This window comes from Camarhynchus parvulus, chromosome 1A (assembly GCF_901933205.1).
Source record: "Camarhynchus parvulus chromosome 1A, STF_HiC, whole genome shotgun sequence".
Classification (NCBI taxonomy): domain Eukaryota; kingdom Metazoa; phylum Chordata; class Aves; order Passeriformes; family Thraupidae; genus Camarhynchus; species Camarhynchus parvulus.
The window spans coordinates 21,780,170-21,795,677 of record NC_044586.1 but is presented as its reverse complement, the minus strand read 5'-3'; the positions used below and the strand labels follow the sequence as shown (position 1 = coordinate 21,795,677).

General features: G+C 50.5%; 1 protein-coding gene and 1 long non-coding RNA gene across 2 annotated transcripts in view; both read left to right on the top strand.

The window, feature by feature from the left end:
* Window positions 1-6,439, top strand: part of LOC115909965 — a 49,751-nt gene extending 43,312 nt beyond the window's left edge. Inside the window, exon 3 of the long non-coding RNA XR_004061178.1 lies at window positions 6,224-6,439. This is a non-coding gene — a long non-coding RNA (uncharacterized LOC115909965). The remainder of the gene's footprint in view (window positions 1-6,223) is intronic.
* Window positions 6,440-6,515: 76 nt separating this feature from the next.
* ELFN2 (extracellular leucine rich repeat and fibronectin type III domain containing 2) lies at window positions 6,516-14,833 on the top strand. The gene has a single exon (XM_030959727.1). The coding sequence runs from the start codon at window positions 6,851-6,853 to the stop codon at window positions 9,275-9,277; it is 2,427 nt and encodes an 808-aa protein (XP_030815587.1). The 5' UTR covers window positions 6,516-6,850; the 3' UTR covers window positions 9,278-14,833.
* The last annotated feature ends 675 nt before the right edge of the window (window positions 14,834-15,508 follow it).

Below are 15,508 nucleotides of genomic sequence, written 5' to 3'. Positions count from 1 at the left end.
AGAGTGACTAAACCACATCCAGCCCCAGCCCACATATCCACCCCATCACCTACAGCTACTCCTCCACACACACACCCCCTCCACCTCGCATCTTTCTCTACAGTGACTCGCTCCCGCGCCAGTGCACCGGGCAGAGCCACTCTGGCTGTCATACTCCCTATGGCAGGTCCCTACAGAGCCCATGCTCCCTCCCCTGGCCAGCAGGAATTATTTCTAAGCCTTTCTACTGCCCCAAGTCTTGGTTCATGGGATGTTTCCCAGGCCTCCCTCCTGGCTCTGGAGGGAGAGAATTGAAGGCAGCCTTATCAGTGATAGTATTTTTTGTGACACCTCTAATCTCTTGACATGCTTTTCTACCTGGAGCAGGCTATTTCCCAAGCCTACCCCCATGTACATGCTTCTGTGGATTGCTGCTGTGGGCTGTCTGGGTGGAGCTGGCTTGATGCAAATCCGCCTTAATCTTCAATAATCATATTAATATAAAAGGTAACCATTTCACTTTGGAAAACAAAAGTGGCTTTCTGGCCTGCCAGGGAACCACAGGCATATGAAAGACCTTTCTGCCAGTATTTATCACTCTAAAATAAGATTTATGCTTCTAAAGCTCTCTCTTTCATGCTTCTGAGCTGCTTCATTTTTCTCCCTTGAGCCTTCCCATTCTCTCTCTCTTGCTGCCTAACAAATTAGGCATCTAATCGCTGTTGGGAAGGCACGATGGGAGAGCAGGGGTTTTATATACAGTGACGTGTTGGGTTTTTTTCATGGTTAGTCTTTAAGCTGTTTGTCCCAGCAAAGATTTGGAGTCAATGGCAGTGTGTTTGTTTGAGATTGGGTGTGTGAATTCTTCCTTCTGAATTTTTCCTTCTGAATTCTTCCTTCCCATGCCCCAAACTGGCCAAAGGGCAAGAGTGTAGAGCAGCATGTCCTTGGGGCAGTTCTGCAGTCCATATTTCATCCCTTTTCCCTTCCTCTCTGCAGGTTCCCATCCTTGCTGGCTGGAATTTGAGCTTCATGAGTATCCTTGCAGTGGTGTTGTGAGAAGCAGCTGTGATCTTGTTTGGTTCCCAGTGTCCTGCTGGGATCCCAGTGGTTTGGGCTTCCAGATGTCAGGGACAGCTGGAGTTTGGGAGCTGCAATCTTCCTCCCCACTTAGAGTGGGGCCAGCCCAACTTTCAGAGGAATGAGTTTTCTACCCGCAGGCACTGTGGATTTGTTTAGAGTGAAATGAACCTGCCCACAGTTGAAGCATGAGATTTCTCTTGCAGCAACACTGCCAAATTCACAGAGCCTCTAAGGTTGAGTGGACACCCTTCAGCAGGACTCATTGAATTCAGTTCAACTCCTGTAAGGGATGAAGGCTTTGTCTGGTTAGTGACATGGGAATACCTTTTGTCGCATGACTTTCTAGTGTGGCTGCACAGCTCCTTTGACTTCTAGAGTTTTGAAGCTGTAGGGCTGATTTCAAACAAATGGAACATTGGGATGGAACTGAGAGATAACTTAGTTTTTATAACTTTCTTAAAACCTTCTAATTTTAAAAATTCCTGCAAGGTGTTCTGTGAAGATAGGGGATAAGTTAGAGAAGAGATAACGTGAGAAAGAAACCTTCATTGAGACCCATTAAAGGAAAGAGTGTTGTGGAGCTCAACCCTTGGTGAACATCAGAGAATCCACAGTAGAAGGCACTCTCTCTCTCTCTCTCTCGTGCACACTCAAATGTCTTCCATGCCACAAAACCACCGGCTATCAGGCTTTCTGCTCCCTCTTCTCTTGGTCCCAGATAGTCAGAGCTTTTGGGGCACCTATGGGCACAGTCACAGGTTCTTTGCTGCATGACTTGAAGGTAACTCCTACAATAATTCCCTAGAAGCAGGGCTGAGAGGGAGGGGACTGCTGTCCTGTGAGTGCCACAGCCGTGCTTCAAGCTTCTCCCATGGCACTGTGCTTCCACTAGAGCCAGATGCAAAAGCAAGGACAATCTCTGGGTGCTGATTTAGCACCAGAGATTTAGCACCAGATTTAGGGTGGCTGCAGTGATGCTCAGACCACTGTGAATTACAGAAACTACCCAGCAGACAGGGAGAGTCCCTTCAAGTAAGGTCACGAATTTTGAGTGCCAAGCATCCCTGGGAAAGACTTCTCTTTCAGAAAGTAGTTAGAGAAATCCTGGAAGGACCTTAAAGCCAAGAAGAGGAGGCAGAGTCACTTGGAGATGATGTTTGTGCCCTGAGGCCTGCCAGGAGCAGGCAGCACACTGAGCTGGGAAGAGGGATGATGCTCAGCTGCAGCATGAAGCTTAAGAAAGCAGCGGGAGCTTTGGCCTGGTTTCGGGGTGTCCCAAGAGGAGTCAAGAGTGTTTGCCAGGTTTTTAATGCATGCATTTCAAATGGGAGGCTCTTAGCACCGTTTAAGCAATGGTAGAATTAAGTGCTGGTTTTTCCAGTGCATGGGGCCCCAAGAGGACAAGGTTGACAAGGTCAGAATTTTAGGCCCAAATTGCAGCTGTATGTGACTTTTCTGATTGCCTTGTATTCTCTCTCAGTTTTGGTCGTTGCACGCCCTCAGGCCCCAGTTTGCCTCTGTGCCTCCTATCCTGCCTGTCCATACTTTCACTGGCTGTGTTTTATGCTGCCATCTCACTAGTGACCTCAATCCTGCGTCATCCCCTGTGCTACCTTGAGCTCCAAGTCAAAGGGATGTTTGTGGCCATTGACACCTACCTCCTGACTCAGATTTGGGACTCTCCGCCCCCTGTTTCACTTTCCCTTCTCTTTTCTTTCCTCTGAACAATGGAACCATCCCTGTGGCCTTCTGCTCTTCTTCAACATGCTACAGATAAATGCCAATAACATTGGGACATCCATTAATAGAAAGTAAAGCAGAGGGAAATCACCTGGGAGCTGATAGGCTGGCTTTGTGCCAGCCAAGGACAGCACTGCTTTCATGGGTGCCATGTCACTCCTGTTCCTTCATGTTCACACATATATGAGGATGGCCAGGAGCCAAGGGCTTGCTGTAAATCTTGGGTGACACTGAAGAGTGTTGGAACCCTACAACTAAATAAGCCCAGCACATGGAGGTGGTTATCTTGTACCTTCCCTATAAAACATATCTCGTGTTCTAACTCTTTCTCTTGCCCATAAGTTCTCCACAACTCTTGCATCCCCCTTCCTTGGCTCTCTGCTGTGCTGGATTTGTTCATTCTTGCTTTCCCTGTCCTGTGCCTTCTTGCTCTGCTGCCTCAGAAGCAAGAGAGGGAAACAGCCAACTCCATTGTCAGCACCTTTCAGGCCAGCAAAAAGGACAGAGTGTTGCTTCCTTGTGCTGCTGGACTCCAGTGCTGTGTGATTTATGTTCTTTTGGCTGTAGACAGTTAGAGTAGTGCAATAGTGCTGCCCCTCATTCCTGGCCTGCCTTTGACTATGGATTTTTGCCTCCCAGGGTCAGGGAGCAGCTGCTCCCTAGAGGGCAGGACGTGGCTGTGCTAGAGTTGGAGACCAGCACTCCTACAGCAATGCTATAGCACAGTCTGCTGGTGTTGGGCTGAGCTGAAATGGGGTGCTGGGCCATGGGCAGGGGTGCAGTAGCCCATGGATTGGGCTGGATTCAGCACCCTCAAAACCAGCATGGTGGTGGGGAGCCAGGAACCATTGGGGTAAGAATGTCAAGGTCTGTGTATTTCTCATACATGGTTACCTTGAGCACCCAAGGGGACCAATGAGTTTGGCTTGAGGAGTGGCTTGATCCTTCCTGTGGTTGGTGGCTGAGGCAAGGCTACACAGCCCAGGTGGGAGGTAGGTGGGAAGCAGGAATTTCTGCATGGTCCCCTTGGTTTTGGCAAACAGCAATGATAAACACCACCTTTTTTCCTATCTATCCCTAACCCACCTCTTTCCTTTCCAGGCTACTAGGACATCTGCCCTTCCAAACCCTCTCTGTCCTGCCTGAGTGCAGCTCCTTGAGTGGGATGGGGTGGCTCTCAGGGATTGCTGGGCTTGCTGCAGAGGAACATGGTCCTGGCCATGAGTTTCTTTCTGTGCATGTGCACCATGAGCAAGCTGCAGCAGGCAATGGTGACTTTAGCACACCTTTTGGAGCAGTCTGCCCTAGCAGAAGGGGACAAAGCAAGTGGGCTGGGACGTTCCTGTATGGAGCTGGATATTGTACAGAGTAATTGGCGAGGTGAGACAGGCAGGCCAGAACATAATGCTCAGAGAAGGATGGTGGCTAAAATCTCTAATCCCTAAATCTTTCCACTGCTTGCTCAGGGGGTGCCCCTGGCCTCTGCCTGCAGTGGACATACTTTGGGCACCAAAGTGCAAAAAGCATGATAGTATCTGCCACTCCTTTGTTCAGTGGAAGAAATCAAAGGCAAAGTGAAGGAACGGTAGAGATGAAGGTAAAGGGATAGAGAAGGTGTGGGGAATTGGCTGTGTCTCTGCATGGAGTCACCTCTGGAAATGGAGGAACAAGGCAGGGACTGATGCTGAGGAATATCAGAGGCCTGTGGGTCCCAGTGTGTGAGAGCCAGATGTGCCTCCTAGCTGGCATCTGGGGGAACAGCATCAGGAAATTATTTCTCATTGGATTACAAGGCTGAGAAACAAACCAACAGGCTGTAAAAACCTCTGCCTTCTGCTTCATTGCTGGCTGAGGTGAAGCTGAGGCAGCAGCTGAAGGCTATCATGTGACAATCATAAGTGACATGAGTTTGGTGGCCTCAGATGATGAGCTGTGGGGAATTGAGGGTTTTTCTCTGTCTTTTCCATTGGTGTAGCTCTTCTCCCCCTTCCCTTCTCAGTCTTGGCTTTACTTTTTGGATTATTGAATATTTAAGTGTTTCTCTGTGACACTATCTCTGATCCCTTAATCCAGCTGGCCTGGTAATTCCACAGACCTAAATCAGCTCAGATTTCTCCACAGACGTAAGCCTTGTTCCTCAAGGGTTCACTCCTCCTTCATTTATCTTCCTTCATTTTATTTCTGCCCTTTGTGTCTCTGTGCTAGAAATTGGTTCAGCTTTTGCAGCAAAGGCTTCAGCGATATCTTTAGTGAGCAACCTCCCTGCAAAATAAAAGGGGCAAGAGGGGAATCTTTAGTTTTCATTAACCAAGGATCCTTTTCTCTGCTTTTTTAGTGTTTCCTTTCTCCTCAAAATTAAAATTAAAAAAAAAAAAGAGAGCAGAGTGCCCACGTGTTTTATCTACTGTATGAAATTATTTCCTCTGTGCTGCCTGAGGACACCCCTGCCAGACTCCTGTCTCAGCACAGTGGGAGAAGGGTTGAAGCTGTAGCTGGAGAGAAAGGTGCTCTAGGCTGTGTTTTGCAGTCAGAACCAGGAGCTTGCCTAGAGCCCAGAAATACATTTGTTGTGGTTTAACAGGCAAATGTCACTTTGTCTTCAAGGTGTGTTTTCTTACAAAGGGGCAGTGTTCATAGCCCCCAAGGAGAGGTAGTAAAGTATGAAGGTGTAAACTGTGCGCCACTCTTTGATGGGGGGTAGATGTGTGATTTGCTTCAGATTAGGAGTTCTGGCATTGTTGGGTGAGAGACTGGAGGCTGGTATTTGACACACTGCCTGGTCGTCCCCCCCCCCCACTGTGCTCAAGCCAGACTGGTTCACCTCAACAGCCTTGTCCGTGCACCAAGAGTCAGGAACAATTTTTAGAGCAGAAGTTGTTACACGTGGTTTGAATTATTTATCCCTCTTGCATCAAGGAAAGAAGGAAAGGAAAAAAGTGTTTGGCTTTTTTTGGGGGGTGGGGGGAGAAGCTTGTCTGCATTTTCCCTGCTTCATGCATTCTGTGTACATCATTTCCAGTCAGTTGAAATTTCATAGCTTTGGCTGTGCTTGGGGCTTGCCTTTGTTTACACTAGGGGTTTTGAGCCCCCGCAATAACAGCTTTATGTTTCCCACTCTCCTTTCCCATCCCCTTCTACTCCCACGCCACTGCCTTCCCCCGGGTCCCTGGCTGTGATCACACTACTTAAGGGAGCCCAGATACCCTTCTGCATATCCCTGATATGACATTATACATTGTGAGGGTTCCCTCCTCAAAGGCTTATCAGCACGGCAGGCAGTACCACACCTCTCTTGCTTGCACCCCCCTTAAGGTGTCTCTTCCCCATCTCCCTCTTCTCATGAAACATTGCTGTCTATACACTTATCTCAAAGACCCTTCCAAATGATGCCTCTTCTTCTCTTTCATGTTTTCTTTTCCAGATCCCAGTGACAGATGGATCTCTCTTGTGCACACTTGCTCTTTCCTTCTCTGTATTTTTGTTTTCGACATGTTTGATCCGAAGCTCTGAAGCTTCTCAGAGGGAACCCAGGAAAGAAGGAAGAGAAGGAGTAGAAACCAAGGGAGCGTGAGCGACACAGGAGGCAGCCCTGCCTTGTTCTTCCAAATCACACTGTGGAGGGGCAGGGAAAGACTAGAGGGGGAGGACTTGGGTTTGTTTGGGGGTGGTTTTGGTGTGGGTGGGGGGTGGGAGGGAGGGGAGAAAAGGGGAAAAAGTGTGTGAGTCGCTCATGAGCATCAAAGAAGATTCATTACCCTTGGCCTGAATTTTTGTTTAGAAAAGAAGCACAAGGTAGTTCCCTTCTGGACCAAACATCCATGGTCATAGCTTTTGGGTGTTCTGGAAGAATATTGCATGTGTTCCCCTTCCTCTATGCTCCTGGATTGACCCAGAGGGCAAGAAGAAATAATGGTGATGACATCTCATAGGACTGGGGTGCTCATTCCCTTCCATTGTTAAACCCCCATTCTTGCCCCCTAGTTTCTTTTTGCCATTGTCCTGAGATTTGGCGTTGGTTTTTGTTGGGGATTTCTTTTCCCCCATCCTGATGAGGGCACCACTGCAGACCATGCTGTGCCTGGGGTTGTGGGCAGCTGCCCTGCTCTGCTTGTTTTTCCCTGGCACCGTGCGAGGTGACTGCTGGCTGATTGAGGGGGACAAAGGGTATGTGTGGCTGGCCATCTGCAGCCAGAACCAGCCCCCGTATGAGACCATCCCCCAGCACATCAACAGCACGGTGCACGACTTGCGTCTGAACGAGAACAAGCTCAAGGTGGTGCTGTACTCCTCCCTCAACCGCTTTGGCAACCTGACTGATTTGAACCTGACCAAGAATGAGATCTCCTACATTGAGGATGGGGCTTTCATGGGTCAGTCAAACCTCCAGGTCCTACAGCTGGGCTACAACAAACTCACCAACCTGACAGAGGGCATGCTGCGGGGCATGGCCCGCCTCCAGTTCCTCTTTGTGCAGCATAACCTAATTGAGCTGGTCACCCCAACTGCCTTCTCTGAGTGCCCCAGCTTGATTAGCATTGACCTGTCATCCAACCGCCTCAGCCGTCTGGAGGGCAACACTTTCACCAGCTTGAGCAACCTGATGGTGTGCGAGCTGGCTGGCAACCCCTTCAACTGTGACTGTAGCCTCTATGGCTTCCTTAACTGGCTGGCTCTCTTCAACAATGTCACCAAGAACTATGACCGCCTCCAGTGTGAGACTCCACGGGAGTTTGCTGGGTATCCGCTTCTGGTGCCCCGGCCTCACCACAACCGCAATGCCATCACCATCTTCCAGTCCATGTGCAGAGGGGGCACCATCCCCTCCCTCTCCAGGGTCAACCCAACTCCGTACACCCCTGACTCCCAGCGAGATCTGGATGAGGGGTCAGCCATCAGCCCTGGGGATTTCCTCTCAGTCAAGCCTCCAGCCTCTTCCACCACTGACTCCTCCTTCAGTCCCAGCATCAAGCTACATGACGTCACAATCACTTCAGCCATCCTGATGGTCACCATCCCCATGCCCTACAGTAAGATGTATGTGCTGGTCCAATACAACAACAGCTATGTTTCTGACATAGCAACACTGAAGAGCAAGAAGGAATATGTCACTGTCAACAAGCTGAAGGCCCACACTGATTATACATTCTGTGTGGCCTCTATCCGCAACAACAGGCGTTACAACCATACTTGCCTGACCTTTGCAACCCGGAGCAAAGGCAGGGAGGATCCTATTTCCAGTACTTCCACCACTACACACTATATTATGACCACCCTGGGTTGCCTCTTTGGGATGGTCATTGTCCTGGGGGTGGTGTACTACTGCCTGCGGAAGCGGAGGATGCAGGAGGAGAAACAGAAGTCACTCAATGTCAAAAAGACCATTCTAGAAATGCGCTATGGATCAGATATTGATACCAGTACCATGGTCCATCCTTCCCAGAAGCTGGGTGAGCCACCTGTCATTCCTGTCTCACGGATGTCCTCCATCCCTTCCATGATTGGGGAGAAGTTGCCCCCATCGAAGTCAATGGACGCTGGGATGGAGACTCCTAAAGTCACCACTAAAGGTAACTACATTGAGGTGCGGACAGGTGGTGGGGATGGGCTGGAAAGAACCCAGCGAGATGAGGACCTGAGGGAGCTTGACAATGGGCAAGGCTCAGCTGCTGAGATCTCTACTATAGCCAAGGAGGTAGACAAGGTCAACCAGATCATCAACAACTGTATTGATGCCCTCAAGCTGGACACAGCATCTTTCCTGGGTGGTGGGACTGGTGTTGACTCAGATATGGCCTTTGAGTGCCAGTCCATCCCAGCCGGCTCCTCAAGTGGGCTAGAGCGGCCCAGCTTTCTTTCCCCACCCTACAAGGAAAGCTCCCACCACCCTTTGCAGCGCCAGCTCAGTGCTGATGCTGCTGTGGCCAGAAAGACCTGCAGTGTCTCCTCTAGTGGCTCCATCAAGAGCGCCAAGGTCTTCAGCTTGGATGTGCCTGACCACCCACCACTCAGCAAGTCTGACTCCAAATACATTGAGAAGGGCAGCCCACTAAACAGCCCTTTGGATCGTCTTCCCTTGGTGTCTCCGAGTGCCATCCACCACTTGGAGGTCAAGCCTTCTTACCATTGCAGCGAGCACCGTCACTCCTTCCCGGCCCTGTACTATGAGGAAAGCGCTGACACCTTGAGCCAGCGGGTGTCATTCCTCAAGCCACTGTCCCGGTCCAAGCGAGACTCCACATACTCCCAGCTCTCCCCCAGACACTACTTCTCGGGCTACTCCTCCAGCCCTGAGTACTCCTCAGAGAGCACCCACAAGATCTGGGAGCGGTTCCGGCCTTACAAGAAGCATCACAGGGAGGAGGTTTACATGGCAGCTGGGCATGCCCTGCGGAAGAAAGTTCAATTTGCCAAGGACGAGGATCTGCATGACATCCTGGATTACTGGAAAGGAGTCTCTGCTCAGCAGAAGCTGTGACTCTTCCTCACAAGGAAACAATACAAACCAAGCCCCCCCCTCCAACAACCAGAAAAAAAGCCACTTGACTGTGAAAAATAAACCAACAACAAAATACTCCTGACAAATACAAAACTGACAAAACCTTTTCTTAAAGTTTACAACAACTCTTACACACACAGACACACACACTGACACACACACACACACAGACACACACACGCCGAATTGTCTCTACTGTGTTACGGGGACCATTGTTCTGCCCACAGATGGTTGGGACGAGCGCCCTGCACTGACACTGTGGTAACAACGTTGGAATGTGGGTGGGGGGGAATGGCCTGGGAGTGGGTGGCAGTGGTGGTAGGAGAAGGGCAAAGATGGACACTCACTGGGCATGAAACTCAGCTGTGAACTATTCATCTTTCTGTTCCTGTTGAAGGCTGATTTTTCTTTTGGGTGGGAGGGAAGGACTTTGGTTTAGAAAGCTTCCTTGTCCACCTTGTACACCTGCTATGCCAAATCTTCCATCACTAACTTTTTCCCTCATTTTCTTTAGCAGTGGAGGCTTTTCTCTTTATCCTGTCCCCTTCCAAAAAAGGTGGGATTTGCTGGAAGAAGTTCTCTCCCTTCTTTTCCTTTGCCCTTCCCTATCCTCTCTGTTAAGGGTCCCTGGGCTTGAACTTCCTGTCCAGATACTTCACAAATCTCTGTCCTCCTCAGAGGAAGAAGAAGAGATGTGAAGGACCAAGGCGGGTAGGACTTGCCGTATAAGAGGCTCTGTGCCCTTGCTGCTTTTCCTCCTTCCCTTCTCCTGCCACATTGCTGCTGATGAACGCCAGCAATATGGAGGGACAGGCATTCTCCAGGCCTTCTCAGAGCCAGTTTTCTGCCAGTTGGTGGGGAGAAACAGGTTGTGAATATTCTCTTTGGCACGGCAAGCCAGGTCCTCAAGGAGTGGTGGAGGAAAAGGCAGGAAGGTCTGGTCTATCAGAGGTGTATGGGGTTCCCATTTCTCCATGAGTGTTACAGGTCAGAGGTCCTCCTCACCTCACACACCTATGCTCAGTCTGCCCTTGTCTAGTCAGTTTAAAACTCTCTGTTCATGTCCCCTTTACTATGAGGATGGGACCTGGAGAGGACCTCAGCAGAACAAGTTCTCCACAAAGCCTCTGCAGCTCTTCCCAACTGATTTGCACCATGAGCTGTGGGGTGGGTGTCTGTGAGAAGAGTATCATCCAACCTCCTCACTTCCAGGTGAATGTGAAGAACAGGATTTCAGTTGCTCATCTCACTGGGTTGGCCTCACAAAGAGTCTTTCTCTTGTATAAGCTATGGACGTTCTGGCATGGATAGGGGACAGCCTAGGGTGAAGACAGGAGCACAGGGAACAAATGGGATGTGAGAATGGAGCCTGGGAGTAGCCCAAGAAGGATGGCCTGGAAGAAGCTCCCTTTGTGTGTGCAGCCACACTGTGTATGCCAGGATAGAGGAGGACTCCAGCATCCAGACGGCAGTGTTTCCTTTGACTGCTTAGACGCCCTTGTGAGAGTGAGAACAACATATCATCTCCTAATCCTCACAGGTGTGACAAACTTTTCTTAGGGATCCTGTCATGTCTTGACAAAATCCCAGTTGCACCTGCTAGATCCCAGCCTCTGCATCTTGCATAGACCTGTCACAGAATTGACTGACAATAAGCCTACTGCCCTCTCCACCTATTCCCATTTTTGAGCAACGCAATAAAGCACAATCGTGGCACCATCTCCCCCAGTATTTTTCTGTCAGGCAGGAGGGCTGCCTGCTGAACTCATCTTTATGCAGCACAGTGAGCCTCCTCTCCATGATCTGCCCAACACTTGACCATAGTTCACCTCTATCAGGATGAGGGCGAGGGCCTATGTTATGTTGGCCCTCCCTGAGTAGTTATTTCCTCTTTGAGGTGCTCCTCAGAAGATCCAGTGTTTTTGGGGGCCCTGAGAGAAGGATGAGGATATAGGAGCTTCTCTAGGAGGGATTTACATGCTGCATGCAGAGAATTTGTTATCTGCCAGGTATAACAATGCCAGCTGTGAGAGCTGGCTTCCATGCCGCACATGACAATTTCACTGTCTGTTAGTGAGGTGGAGCAGTAGGCAGAGTCTGGTGCATGATAACCAGAGCAGGTATCCCCAAAGTGTAAACCTATGAAGATCTGTGGAGTTTCTTCCTTGTAGGGATGCTGGTGGTAACAATCCTAAGCTAGGTCCTGACCCCTTTGCCTCAGACTTTTCACTGTCAGCCTGTTTTCCCACAGTAAAAGCCTTGAGTCCAGAGGTGTTTGTGGGACTGACTCCACACAGTAAGAGCCAATCCAACCCAGAGGAAGGGGTGTGTGTGCACATGTGTGTGTGCACCTGGGTGCAGGAGGATGAAGGAAAGTCACAAAGGGAAATCACATCACTGCTGGCAGGTGTCCCTCCATGTTAGGGCCGTGCAGCAAACCAAGATAATGGTAAATGCTGTGAGAGATGCTTAGGGACAACAGAGAGCTCCCCAGCTGCCATACAGGGCAGGCTCAGTGGTCTTCCAGCATGGCAACAATCCAAGCAGAAAAGACTAATGGCTGGGGCACAGAATTGGACAGAAAAAGGGGGATGACAGGCTAGGGGGGATGGAGTCTTGTTCCTCTCCCCAACTCTTCCCTCCCTGTGCTTCTCTGCCATGTGGTCTTGTAAACAGTTCTGCTCAGTCAATACTTTAGGGGCAGCATTAACTTATAAAGGTTTCTGCTTTTTCCCCTCAGCACCTCAATGAGGCAGAAAAGAAAGGTCAGGGATACAGCTATCATCAGACCCTTCTTTTTTCTCTGGTGGGGGTGAGGCTGGATAGGATGGAAAAGCCATTTCTCTCCCAGCTGTAGCCCCCATTTCAAACCATTGGATGAAGTTTGCACAAGATGGACTGTTCTGTGGGAGGAAGAGGGCAAGGAAGGGGAACAAAGTGTCTCACCTTCCTTCCTCCTCCCTTCTTCTTTGTCCTGCTCCCTCCGTCAGGATGAGGGCTCACAAAGTGATGCCAGCCCTGTTGGAGGAAAGCAGATTTAACGTTCTATTTGCATGACAATTTTACTGTATTTTTCTGAGCAAACACCTGTTGTGTATGTGCCAGTTTGTTGGAATTTAACCTCCTCCCTCCAAGTCTCTCCTGTCCTTGTCCCTGCTTTCTCTGGTCCTTTCATTGATCTCTGATGTGATTTTATGAGAGACTCCTACCAGTTTGAGAGGGAACATAGCCCAAGGAGAACCCAAACCAATCACCCCGTAAACCTCATTCCTTCCTCTTCCCAGTGTCCCCCTTTCCCTTGCTCCAAATGTGGTGTCTCAGCTGCTTTTCACAGTCATGTGTGTAAAGGGGTAGGTGTTATATACAAAAGGCCTGCTCTTTCTAGTGGCCATCATTTCTCCTTGTTATTGAGGAACAGGAGTAAGGCCTGTCAAGATAGATCATGTAAGAGAAATGGTCACCACCTTCCTTTTGCCCTGGTTGCTCTTTCCCGAAAAGCAAGGTTATTCTTGAGGGAATGTGGGGTGCTTTAGCTGAAGGGAAACCTCTGATACAGTGAACACTTGATGTGCAGCTGATTACAACCACTTAGAAGATCTCCCACTACCTTCCTTTTATTGGTTGCATAGACCTCTGGATTAGGTCTATCCTATGCATTCTCCACCCTGGCTGGCCTGACAGAGGGCAGGGCCTCAAAAACCTCTTTGTTGGAAAAATGTGGAGAGACTGCCTGATGTTTCTAAGGCCTCTAAGGCTTGGCTTTGGCAAGTCCCTCAATGCTGCCTTCTCCCAGGGCAAAGTGGACTTCTGGGGCCAAACCAAGACCAAATCCTTTCACGCTTTATTTCTGGCAGAGAAAACAGGGGTTTGGTTCCCCTCACTGGAAATTGTGGAGGGTGAGGAATGAGGTTGGGCACATACCTGCCCTCAAGTCCCAAGAACAGCCTTGGGGAGAAGCCTGGGCTGGGGTCCTCCACCCAGGGGAGTGAAGGTGAGACTCTGTTCCTCACAGTGGGGCAGAGCTCTTTCCCATATCTGCTGGTGCTGCCCCAGTTTATGCTGCAGTACCATGTTCCCTTCTCCCCCTCCCCACTCTTCCATACTGAATAAATCCCTCTTGAGGCAGGTGTGAAATATTCATGACTGACAAATGAAGAATTATGTCGGGCTGAGGAGGCCTCTGTGTGTTTGCAATGCTAATCAGCCTTCTTGGCTGGAGGAGGCTCTGCCTGGCAGGCTTGAAGGAAGGAGGGGAAGATGCAGGAGGAAGGTGGAAAAGGAGCTGAGAAAGAGACAAGGGACAGACATGGTAGGGGTGAATAAGGTATGGTGGGACCAAGGAGTGGTGAGACAAGGAGGTAACAGGGAGATGGAGATGGAGAAGGTGTAGAAGAGGGACAAGCTGAAAGGACCTGGGGAAGAAATGGCTACAGTGGAAAGAATGGGATGATAAAGGGACAAAGGGAACAGCAAGGAAAAGGATTGAGTGCAGGGGTGAAGGCTCTCTGAGAGGAGGTGGGGAGTAAGTCAGCAGTGCCTGGAGAAAACAATCTGAGCAGACTTCATGATGAGCTGTGACCCCTCTCTGTAGGGCAGAGCTCAGTGCTACAGGGTGGGCAGCTGCCATCTGGGTAGGAGCTGGACCCAGGGCCCCAAAAGCACACTTGCCATGCTTGTTGCTGACTGGAAAGCTCAGCTACGTCAGGAAGGACACACAGCCTCCAGGAGCCTGGAGAACATCCCTTCCACCATCACCGCCTCCTTCCACACAAGATGCAGTCAAGAAGAGCCTCATGGAGTCGTGTCCTCTTGCTGAAGCCAGCCTGCTGCTATTCCACCATCTGAGCAGGAGGGAACCTCCTCAGGGTGGCTTGGTGTGGGACGGACACTTTGTGCCACCTCCCACCGGGCTATGGGGGTTTCTTGTAGGGCTGGTGGAGCCCGCCCCACCTCAGGCCTGCCCTGCCCACCCTGTCTGAGCAGGTGGTTTTGGGTCCTTCCCTGGAGAAGCGTCAGAGGGGAGCATCTGTTGTGTCCCCCCTACACACGCACGCATTCCCAGCCCTGTCCCTCAGCCGCTTTGGCCTTGTACTGTGAGGGGCGTTCTCGGTCTGCCTGCCCTTGGCTGTCCCCCCACGCGCCCTGGGGAGGTGTCTCTGTCCCTCTCCCCGGCCATCCTACTAGGGCAGCTCTCTGCAGGGCTGCCCCAACCCACCCTGTCCCTGAGTGGAGAGAGGGCATCCTCTGCCTGGCTTCTCCTTCTCCCTCTTCTCCTGCTCCGTCTCCTCCCTGCCCCACCAGGGGTCGAGTTCCCTCCTCCTCCCGTACGGCCCCCTCCGATGCCCCGTCCCCGCGCGTTCGGCTTGGCCTTTGCCTCCCCGTAACTACCACCGCCACTGTGAGGCCTTGCTCCTGGCTGGCCTGTCCCACCTTCCTGCTCTCCACCTTCCCGGGGGGAAGAGGAAGAGCCTGTCCGGGTCAGGCCAGACCCTCCAGGGCTGGTACGGCTGGTCCATCCACAAGCACAGCGTCTGGGGTGAGGGGTGGGAAGGGGCGGGCAGCTGCCGGGCACAGAGAAGAGGGTGTGAGCCCGTGAATGTAAGGAAGGGCCTGGGAGGCAGCTGCTGGGACTGGCTCCTTGTGGCCTCTTTGGTGTTCCTCCTTCCGTAACAACCCTGTGACCCCCCGGTTGTGTATGGACAAATTTAAGTTGGAGTTACGTTCTTTACTTTCTTCCTTTTTTTTTAATTTATTTTCTTTTCTTCTTTTAGAATTGTATTTCTTTCTTGTTCTTCTCTTTTTTTTTCTCTCTCTTTCCTTCTTTTCCTGTTTTAAAACTGAATGGCACGAAATCGTTTTTCCTCAACTCGGAGATTCCTGTATGGAGAAAATCAATTTCTATATTTGCAATAAATTTCTTATTTAAAAAAAAACAAAACCAAGAAAAAACCTAAAAAAAAAATCAACAAGCAAAAACTATAAAAAGCTGCTTCTGAGTCCATTTGTTCCAGACTTGTCTGGTAGAGAAGGTGGGATGGGATGGGATGGGATGGGGTGGGATGGGATGGGGTGGGATGGGATGGGATGGGATGGGATGGGATGGGATGGGATGGGATGGGATGGGATGGGATGGGATGGGATGGGATGGGATGGGATGGGAGGAAACAGGGTAGGGTGAAACTGAGAGAGTTGGGTCAGGGCATGGGAAGA

Coding starts and splice junctions, on each gene's coding strand:
- ELFN2 (XM_030959727.1), top strand. CDS start 6,851: ATGAGGGCACCACTGCAGACCATGCTGTGCCTGGGGTTGTGGGCAGCT.